The 11,670-nt window shown below is 38.5% G+C and overlaps 1 protein-coding gene across 1 annotated transcript in view; it reads right to left on the reverse strand.

Moving 5' to 3' along the window:
* Window positions 1-8,628: 8,628 nt before the first annotated feature.
* Window positions 8,629-11,670, reverse strand: part of GAREM1 (GRB2 associated regulator of MAPK1 subtype 1) — a 99,964-nt gene continuing 96,922 nt past the window's right edge. The window contains exon 6 of the mRNA XM_063299236.1: window positions 8,629-11,046. Within this exon, the coding sequence (XP_063155306.1) occupies window positions 10,137-11,046 (910 nt within the window). The 3' untranslated portion in view covers window positions 8,629-10,136. The remainder of the gene's footprint in view (window positions 11,047-11,670) is intronic.

The raw sequence follows: 11,670 nt of genomic DNA on the forward strand, positions 1-11,670 counted from the left end.
CACTGCATTTTGCACGGAAGTCCTAACCCTTTCCTCCATTTCTCTTCTAAAAGTTAAACGTTTGGGAAATACTGCAAATAAAACAAGACTAAATGCTCTGCAAAATGTGAATTTGTCCTTATGATGAGATTCTGAATTGCATGGGTTTCTGCAAATGTCATTTAAATAAGCTGTTATTCAGCTTATATTCATGCTATGGAACACAGCTATGTGTTCCATTTAACTGCGTTGTATGATCAATTGGAACAGTTATTTTGTATCTTAAACTTGTTTATGGGTGGTGGGGTTTATAAGTTGTCTTTTTCATTTGATAACAAACACCTTTTTGAAGCCTCCGAGAATGTTCACAACAACATAACAAGCAAAATTCTTCTCAACACCTTACATTTTATACCAGCAAATAATTTTGTCAATGGGGAAAGCATGAGGAAATTAATTCTTTAGAGCAGAACATGAAAATGCTTAAGAATACATATATGAAACTGAACTGTATAACAAATACTTATCCAAACATGTGTGAGCATACGTCCTAAGTTATCCAGAGTGGGTTTTTTAAACAGTTCTTTCCAGTCTCCTCAAAGGATTAAACCACTTTTTGAACTCAGAAAAGTGTACCAATTTGATTTAAAAGCTTTTCAGAGGAAGTAAGGTGAGTTGGAAAGTCCATGTCTGCTGGTGCCATTGCCTGTTGAAAAACTCATTAGCTGCTCAAATACTTTGTCAGCTCTAGAGGTATAAGATAATTATTAATGTCCTTTCTAGGGAAGTAGCTAAAGTTTTCAGTCTCCCCTTTTATGTAAACTACTACGCACTTATCAAAAACCTTTGTGAACACCTTATAAGTCAGGGACCGGTTATGTGTGCCACAGAACCACCTGAAGTCGTGCTTCTCTAGACCCCAACACTGAATATGAATTACTGGGGCCACATTATCAGTCCAGATACTCAGGAAGAACAGCTGCTGTGGCTACAAGGTAAATAATTTCATTCAAGGATATACTTGAAATTTCCTGCAGCTCTATGTCAATGGTTTGGTTTTGCTTTAAAAGGACAGATACACATTAATCTCTCTTTTACTGAACATCTGCATTGCAAGTAGAATGAGCTTCCAGCGTGCTTAAAGTAAACCCAAAAGCATTTGATCCCCTTCCAAACTTTGTCAAACACAATGTGCTCATTATAGAGGAATGTCATTAATCTTCCTTCCATTGCTAGAAGCATACTTTTTAATAATGTGTTAAAATCTGTCTTCTAATTGCCAGGAACCTTTCTTCCCTTGTATAAGAGGCTTTTGCCACATTCATAGAGTGCTTTTAAATTTCTTTTTGTGGAAAAAGGTGTGCATTTTTTTAAAAAAAAATTCATTACATATCTTTCCTGCCTACCCATCCAAATCTGAAAAAAATCCTCCTCCTTCCCCATGAAGGAGTTGCCTCATCAAATCTTCCTCTGAGATTTAAAGGAAGGGTGGGAAGCCGTAAAAACTGCACCCCGCTGAAGAGAAGATTGTGCTCCAAGACAGGACAGTCCCTCTCACACATCCTTCCATTATCATGTAATTAATAAAAAATCAATCACCCATAACCCATCCATGAGAATTTCACTGAACTTTTCTTATTCTTTTGGGGGGGGAAAGAAAAAGCAATTTAGTTTTCACCCAACTGAATAAGGATGATGAGAAAACTTGTGACAGAAAAATTCAGTACAACCCTTTTGAAATATTTTGAAAAGACTAATCAGCAGTTTGGGCAAAACTTTGCCTCATGCTCCAAAACAGCTGTTTTTCATGGCACACAGTCTTCCAGTTACATGGAGATTTGGCATTATGCATTCTGTGATACATGGAAATAAATGTAGAAAGGCTATTATTCCTTTACAAGAGATTCCATGACAGTGATGCACTCTAATCTGGAGACTATAAGCTATTGTACCCAACACAGTCTTCAGTGGCAAGGATGCTCTACTGGTTATATATTGTAGGTAAGAATGTGCAAAATATGCACAGATTATTCCATGCAAAGAACAGCTGTGTTAGGGTGGTTCATGTCCAAACTGAAATGCATATTTTCATTTTTATATGGACCAAAATGGGGCTGCTTTGGATACAGACTGAAATGCAGTGGCTCCAGGCTGTATGATAAGAAACAGCAGAGCTGAGTACCATCAGCATATTGATGACATTGCTCCCTTAAACTCCAAATGACATCCCCCAGGGGTTTCATATACATATTGAACAGCATGAGGGACAAGATGGGACTCTGGAGGACCAATATTCAACAACACAGATCATACATTAAGGTTGAACAGTGGTCCTCCAGCACCGTCTCCTACACATGCTACAGTAGGAAGACTGGAATCACATAAAACTGGTGATCCAGAAAGATACCATGGTCAATGGTCGGAAAGCTGTTAGGAAGTGTAGAACAACTGACAACTCCGTATTCTCCCCATCCAGTACCTGGCATAGGTCATTCACCAAGGTAACAAAAGCAGTTTTAGAACTGTAGTCTGGCTGAAAACATTACTGAAATAATAGACTCAGAACAATCACTGTCATTCACATGCAGCTGGAATTGTGAAGCTACCACCTTGATCTCTTTTCCCAGAAATGGAAATCTGAGACTGCTGTATAATTGTACAGGTCCCCAGCGTTGTGGGAGAGTTCAATAATGATGATAATATCCAAGGCTACTATTCCTTGCTTATTCCAAGCAGCAACTAAGGCTCTGGTCAAACCATGCACCAGAGCTTCACAAACTACCCCAAGTTCCCTCTGGAAACTCACCAAGTCTATCAAGCACCTGGAGCAGACCAACCAAATTGTTTTCTCCTGCCTGCAGCATGGGACAGCCACAGAAAACTCCAAGGCTAACAAGGAGCAATCTATCCATAATGGGACTTGTCAGAGGTTGCTGGAAAGTGTTTGGCCCGAGAGATCAGAAAAATCACACACCAGGCATTTCTATAAAAATAAATGTATTTACAGAAAGCACAAAAACATATTTACAAGCTTATGCATTCACATGTGCTCAGAGAGGACTGGAAATTGGCTACAGAAAGGAAACTGAAACTAACAAGCCCAGGCAAATTCCTTCCAGGCAATTTCCTTATATGGTCATTCTTTTCACACCCAACCTGAGGATACTTAAGTTTGACCAGTTCACCCCCCGAGTGATTTGTTACCATAGTAACTTAGTGGCTTGGTCCTTGCAAACACAATCAAATGCCAACAGGACTGATGACAACATCCCCCAGTTCCAGATCACATTGCCACTGCCCACAGATTTTTTTTTTTTAAAAAAAAGAAGCTCCATGGTGTAACTTCCAAGATACCTCCAATTCTGGGCCAAATGAAGATAGTTGAAATTCCCCAGAACTGTAAGCCTGGGGACCTTAATCACTAATGTGGTCATAGCATTGAGCAGCTCAGGTAGGGAAATGGCTGCATAGAAGTTAGACTGGTATACAAACAGTCCATCTTTTCTCTATGGTCCAATTTCACGAATAGGGTCTCACATAAGGCTATCTGTGGAACAGTGCCCCTGGAAGTCATCAGAGCCTCTTGGATGACAATAGCTACACCTACTACTCCTGCCTCAGAGCCTTGGCTAATGCCCCACCCAAAACCCTAGCTGGCACATTTCCAGGAAGGAACGCACCTCCCCCAACCAGGCCTCAGTGATCCATGCCAAGTTGGCTTCTCGTTCATCATGGAGACCTTACATCAGACCAACTTGGCATTCAGCAGAAGCAATGAAACCAGGGTGACTGAAGCTCCAATGATCCATTCTCAGGGTTGAACGTAAGGGGCTGGAACACGGCACTGGTACTAAATACTGGGGTCACTTTCCCTGAGAGAAGCCCACCCTGTCCCCTGCTATAAAGGCTCTGTATACATTTGTAGAGACAGTAAGATAATGATGCAACTAAGGTAGCATCTCCATACTTGAAAAGTATTCCAAGGAGCAGGTGTATGATAAAACTAGCAGTTCATAAGGAAAAAAGTCGAAGCAGGATGGGGAGCCTGCAGCTTCACACCTGTTGTTAAATATATCAGCAGCTCCAACCAGTAGAAGTGTCTTTTGAGACACTGCAAACTGAGTAACTGCATAATGACAGTACTCAACTTGATGAAATTAAACCAGTTGCTCCGTACAACTGTTTCAGCCAAAGAATCGGGGTCTTGACTTACCAATATTGAATAAATAAATATTGTATATTCTAATTTATTATTCTAATTATCAAATGAATACACTCTATCCAAATATCATGAAAATAGTATCTTTAATATACAAATATACTTACAACACTGACATTTCTTTGTATACATTATAGCATTAATTCTTTGCTCCTGGTTTAAATAAATGTTTCTCACTGTAACATTTTAATGAAGATATCCAGACTAGCACAAACTTCACAAATGTAACAATGAATATTCTTACTGAGCCAATATTTTGGATTTTGTTCTGAAACCTATTTTTTATAAACATGAAACTGAATAGTAACATGGAATCTAGAAGCTATTTTGAGACAGTGCAAATAAATTGAAATCATTTTATACCCAGCCCAACAAATTTCTTTATTCACAAATTAAACCCATTGTTAATTAAAACAAAACTTCTATCCTAGATATTAGCAAGGGTTTTATATCCCACTTAGTTTTCAGCTTCATTATATCAAAGAGAGATGCCACCATTGCTTGTCTTCCAGTGTCATCTTTCTACTGAAAGGTAAATTACAATCTATACTACTAACTTCTAAATTTCTCTTTAAAAAATAGTAAGCTTTGGAAATTAATGTTCAAATTGCAATTGCTCCAAATATAACATTACTACTAGTAGGAATATACGCATGAGGCATCCTAAGCCCCATTCATCCATGCATATTGTAGAAAGAAGCTACAATGCAGCACACGATTTCTGAATACTGTTGCCAGTGCTTCATTCCAGCGAGGAGCTGGATTCATGTCACTTAATTCTTTTACTTAGGTGCAGTTTGTTCCTCATTCTTAATAATTATATCTCCTCCTCTAAATTCCCAGAGGCTGCAGATGTAATGGAAAACTGTAGAATTATGAATTTGCTTATTTCAAACTTCTGACAAACTTTTAGGACGATCAGGTAAGGAACAAGATTTTATGGCCCGGAATGGATGATGCTAAGCTATCTTTTTAGTCAAACTGGTCAAAGACGTATTCAGTCTTCATACTAGTAGCATGCATCACATGAGAGGGGAATCCATGCCCCTTCAGGAATGACTCAATACATCTCTATTCTCCACTGTTCCTAAAACAAATTGTTTGAAATACTATATGGGGGTGTGGAGAGAAAGTGACATTAAGGTTTTTGTGATATTGGAGTTTTTGGGAGTGAAACTTGCTACAAAAGGATCTATAGGATCATACATTGTTACATTATTTCAGGATAAATTTAGCCATTAAATTGATTCATCCTAATTCTAGTGAATCTCTTGCATCAGGAAATATGTAATAGTATATTATAAATCAGGCATTCTCTAAGGCATTCTTGGGGACCTCCAGATATTATGGAAACTCAAATTTCACAACTAGCCAATGCGGCAGGTGGAAATTTAACACGAAATTATGAAGTTCTAAACTCAAAACATATGGAAGACCCTGAATGATACATTCTCCAGATTGGAGAAGGCTATTAGATTGGGGTTTTTTTTTGTTTTTTTATCACTAGCAATCTGACGTTGTCTCTGCATTATATCCATACTTACTCAGAAGAATATCCCCCTGGGTTAACTGGTTATTTCCTCCTAAGTCAATGTCCAAAATATTTTTAACTCAGAGATGTTTATTTCCTAGAAAACTTTATTAAGATTGTACATCCAGCTTTGCACAAGTGGACTTCAGCTCATGCAACAAATTTATTTTTCTTAAGGGCTTAGATCTGGGCTGCAAAAATTTAGATAACCACTAAATGGAAGTGAGAGAACCAGCTTGATGTACTGGGTAAGGCACCAGGCTACTGGGAAACCATGAATTCTAGTCCTTCCTTAGGCACAAAGCCAGCTGGGTGATTTTGGGCCAGTCACTCTCTCCCAGCCCTGGAAAGAAGGCAATAGCAAACCATTTCTGAAAACCTTGCTAAGAAAACTGTAGGGAGTTGTCCAGACAGTTGCCAGGAGTCAACACTCCTCAAAGTGTCTCAAAGCTCCCCCCCCAAATATGACAGCAACATGTTGAGAGAGTTCTGAATCTCTTTGCTGCCATATAGTGGTCATGTGGCTTCCTGAGATCTACATCTTCCTTTTCGTTCTGATGCGCCCCCAGCATCTGTCCTGGAAGATTGGATGCATTCTAAAATAATTGAAGGTAGAAAGGGAATTATTTTCATTTGTGACCCATTGGATATTACCCTGAGGGATTTTATTAAAGAAACTCCTCAGCACAATGCATTGTAATATAGGCATTTGATTATCAATGACAATGCAGACATATAGATGGCATTAATTCTCCTGGTTCCACTCTCCTCCAAGGAAATCCACTTGAAATCCTGTTGTATAACAGCCATATCCAATTCTAAGGGACTATTATATAAAGTATTCACTGCTGAATACAGTAGGATTCAACAGCAAGCAGTTTTTCATAGCTCTGCCTGTGCTTTCAGCTATTGCTTTCATTGCATTTATTTTTCCAACGTGCACAGGGAAGCAGATTTTAGATGTTTAAATGTGTCCAGAAGGATGCACCATTAACTCTATGAGGAAATCAACCAGAATATTTTTCCTTCTCCAAAGTATTTGCATAGCCTCACAAGAAAGTTATGGTAACCTATGCAAGCGTTTGGTCTTGTATTGTTCAAGACATCAAATTTCTGGACATACTATCAAGTTACTAGAGTCTTTATATAAATGGACAGGGTTTCAAGAATTAGCACCATTCCTTGCATGGAGTTCCCATGCATATGAAGACCACAATTAATCTTCCAACTGATTAGTATTATTAAATATATTGGGGCATATATTCAGCCTTTGGAGGGGAAGATAAAGGAGCAAGGAAGATCAACATTCCAATGAAGGAACTGGTAAAACCAAGGTCCTGGTATTTCAAACTGGATTCTCCCTTCTCTCCCTTAAAGTTTTCCTCCTTTCCTCATTCAGGGCTGTGAGCTAGTTCCAATGCTGGTGGCCAGGAACCTCAGGATTACACTAGATAATATGCTTTCTCTTCAGCCATTTATAGTAGCAGCGACTGTGAGAACATGTCATCTTCACTTACTGAACATCCATCACATTCAGCAGTTCCTGTCCCTGAATATTGCACAATTATTAGGTTAGCCCCTGGTGGTCTCTCACCTGAACTACTGCAACAGTCTACAGGTCTTCCTCTGTGCCCTCTCCAGAACTTCACAGTACTCATGGTTCTGGATTTCCTTTATTTTTCCCATGTTTCTTCTCATCGCAGGGCCTTACACTGGCTCCATACTAGTTCCAAAGCCCAATCTGAGCTTACGGTGCTAGTGTTTAAGGCCCTGCAGTTAGTCATTTCCCACTATCGGTCCTAGAAGCTCTTGTCTTGGCATAATCCTATTATGTAAAACAATCAATCAGACAATTGCTTCAAACCATTCCCTTCTTGCATGTAAACAGCATTTTTGGGGCTAAAGCACAACTGCTGTTGTATCATAGGAATTTCTAGGATTGTCTGCATAAAGCCAAATTACTCAGACATTTCTAAGAATCTATCAAATGGCAGTGCTGGACTGCTCACATGAGAAAGTTCTGTGCAAATGGGCTCCAACTTCCATTACTTTTAAAGGCGTTCACTTCCAAGTCACTTTCTTCACATAATATGCTGAATTAGGACTGTTTTGAGTTTGCCAAGTTTGGGGTATGTGTGCATCTGTGTGTGTGTGTGTGTGTGTGTGTATCAGATCATAAGGTTACAATCTTCTAATGGCCAGAATTTAGTTTTTTCCCCTTGGATATGGCATGCAGTCTTCCATCAGCTTTCTAAACAAGCCTTACATTCTCTAGATACAAGGATAACGGATGAAAAACAAGTGCAAATATCACATTCAGGAATATTGCAACAAGGCCAGAAAGAGATGGGAGAGGGTACAGTTCCTTTTGCTTAAAGCACATACATAAAATCCTTTATTCTAGCTGATAAATCCATTTGTGAATACAGGTAGTCTTCACTTGACAACCATTCATTTAGTGATGGTTTGGACTTACAACAGTGCTGAAAAAACCCGACTTACAAATGGTCCTCACACTTATGACCACTGCAGCATCCCCAGTCACATGATTTTTTGAGCACTTGGCAGCTGGTTTGCATTTATAACCATCACAGCATTCTGTAGTCATGTGATCAGCATTTTAGACCTTCCTGGCTAGCTTCTGGCAAGCAAAATTAATGGGGAACTGCGTGATTTACTTAACAACCACATGGTTCACTTAACAACCACAAAAAGGTCGTAAAATCGGGTTGGATTTGCTTAATGACCAATTTGCTTATCAACCAAAATTCCGATCCCAATTGTGGTCGTTAAGCAAGGACTATCTGTATGCAAAGTGGCACACTAGACCCGTTTTCTTTTGTAATGTTTTTGCTGAACACTATATGTGTGAACAGAAAGTAGATTGAGATAGTAGATCTTTGGTTAAATCACCATTTATTGGTAAGGGTTTCGGGTTTCTGGTTTCCAATTTTTTAATAATTTCTTCTGCCCTCTACTATAAGGGGTTCCTGAGAAAGAATACTTGGAGAGGAAAAAACCTGTGAGCTAAACATGTGCTCAGAAGCACAGTATTATGATATATTTAGTATAAATGTACCCAGCAATGCTGGGTCTCAGATTTTCTCTAAAATAAATTCCTTAAGCCTAAAGTTTGCCCATTCTTAAGTCTGTTATAGTCAAAACAGGCTAAGGAGTAAATTCATTAACACCCCACTCCCACTTCAATAATCAAATGTATGTCAGATATGAGAAATTTATAATATACATACATAATTTATTAAGAGGTTTATTATTCTCCTTCTAAGTGAAAAAAATTGCTTTAAGAAAATTATTTATTCAGTTTCATTTTGATTAGACAGGTTTAGTTTTTGGAATGTGGTTTCTTTTAATTTAGATTAATAGGTCAGGTTTTGTTCTTCCTTAACTGTATGCATTTTTAAGAAAATTAAGAAAACAAGAAGAATGTGAATTATCAGGAAGGAACCACTGAATCGCTGTACCAGTTTCTCACCTGTTCAACTGAAGTTACAACTGAAGACAGATCACTCTTATTTTGGATGCACTTTACACATAAACAATGGAGGTGCTGATCTTTACCAATTATTCCAAATTGGAATAATCAACATTTGCTCAGAATACATATAAGCATTTTAATAGTTTGCAAAGTCGTTGCAAAAACTTTTACATGGAATTATTTGCTGTTCTCTGTACACACAGAGTTGTTTCTTTTCAAATTATTAAAAATAGCACGTATTTAATCCATTGCCCCTACTAGACATCGACAATCTTTACCCTTTCTTTTTATTAATGTTATGCTATGCAAAAAAAAAAAAAAAAAATACTGGGTGCAAGAATCTATCTGCCTAGACTGTGGCAGTTCTTGATTTTTTTGTATCAGGATATGGATCCATTATTCATTACAACCCAAGAATCTTATAAAATGAATCTTTCTATAGTCAGAACAATGTGCAAAAGTGGAGTATTTGACACTTGCCATTACACATATAAAAACAGAAGGCAAAGTCTGTAACTATCAGAATAAAAATAAAAACCCAAGAGGAAAAAAAAGATTACAGGGAAATGAAAAAAAATTAAACTGATTTGTGCACCAGTTTTGCTAATCCATAGTAATAAATATGTCTCACTAGACTACATGAGAACAAATTAATTCCCTTTAATGTCCACTATTTAGCAGCTGTGAATGTTCAGGGATGCAAAAGGCACACCTTTATCCTTCTATTATGTACAAAAGTGTCTGCTCAACACTCAAAATTATCTGCATAGTAATAACTGTATTTCTCCTACTATTTACAGGAGGGAGGGAGGGAAGGAAGGACTTAGTGCAATAAAAAATTAAAAATGGTAGATTGTGAGTTAGTTTCAGGGCTTCTAGAATACTTCTACATTTTGTTGAACTAGTCAGCACTACATTTTAGGTCTCCAGCCATTAATAAACTGCAGTATTTTTTTAACTTGTAGTTTGCTGAGTTTGAAGTCCTCAGAAAGGATCTCTTCATTGAGCTGGACAAGCAAGTTGCCATCAATTTTTTCAGTGACAAAAAGTGTTATGACATCCTCAGATAAGCCTATAAATCGCAGAGACTTAGATACTTCCTCAATGGAAAGCCCAGACAGATCTACAGGTGGCTGCCAAGGTGAACCGTCACCACAAGATCTTGGTACTAGCTGAAGATGAAGGGGTGACGAGAAAGGGTAAGAAACTGAGAAGATGTCTTGCATGCCTTTTTTACCCAGATGCTGGTCTTCAGAAAGGTCTGGAGAGCTCCTATGAGGATCTTCCTCAGCACCATCTATTCTGAGAGACACAGGACACAAGTCAAGGCTTGGCTTGTCCTCCACCATCTTTGGTGCACGAGGGGGTAAGGCAGGACATGAAACTGACTGCAATGTGTCACTTATTGCCAATTTTTTTTCATCAGTATACTCAAGAGAGTAACTTGCTGACTTTGGGCAACTGGGCACTGTGCATTCTAGTTCAGTTGTAGCTGGCAGTACATCCCCTGCAGAGACTTCACTTCTCTCAAAATCAAATGTAAAAGGTGCTGGGCAGCTTCTCTTTGGTGTACTGGGAGTCTTCTGTCTTGGATAGCTATAACTTCTGCTTGGATCCAACAGAAACTCACTCCTATTAAGGCCTTCAACAGCTCCAGAAAAATGATTTGGCCATGATAGTCTAGAGGACAAAGCATCAGCAGAAGGGCTTCCCAAAGGCAATTTGTTGCCAAGCTCTTGCAGGTCAGTTTTCACCGTACCACATGGATAGCAAGCAGCAGGAATAATCTCAGAAGAGTTCTCAGCATCTCCTTCTGTAGCACTTTTGAGATTATTAAAAAAGAGGAGAGAATTAGTACATAGGTTTTGTAGTTAATAGTCATTTTAGAATTCTGTTGTTTCATGTAGTTGCTGACTAACAAAAAGCAGTACAGTAGACTCTCAGTTAACTGGCACCCATGGGGATTGGTAGATGCCAGATAAATGTAGTTTCTGGTTGCCTGAGAATTACTATTAAACCCTAATACCCACTAGATGGCAGCAGAGAGTGCCAGTTTTTTTTTTCTGGTTGCTTGAGAGTGCCAGTTTTTTTCCAGTTCAATTTTTGTGACAGTTGCTTGAGAGTGCCTGTTGCTTGAGTTCTGGTTAACTGAGAGTCTACTGTATCTATATAACGGGAGCATAGACTTTTTTCGGACAAGACATTTAAGTATAGGAATTAAACAACTTTTCCCAGCAGAGTAGTCAACTTTCCTGGCAATTATTTTCCTCTTATTAGTATTAGGTTTTCTGCAATCTAATAACTACACCTTCTGAGGTTGTAATGACATCTATTTCTGCATAAGTGAAAGTCTATACTCTAATAGGTAGCTTTCATCACAGTTCCACATGCCAATAAAACTGCTAAGGTCCATGGCACTACACATTAGACTCTTTCTAGGGGAGG

Source organism: Candoia aspera, chromosome 3, assembly GCF_035149785.1.
Source record: "Candoia aspera isolate rCanAsp1 chromosome 3, rCanAsp1.hap2, whole genome shotgun sequence".
NCBI lineage: Eukaryota > Metazoa > Chordata > Lepidosauria > Squamata > Boidae > Candoia > Candoia aspera.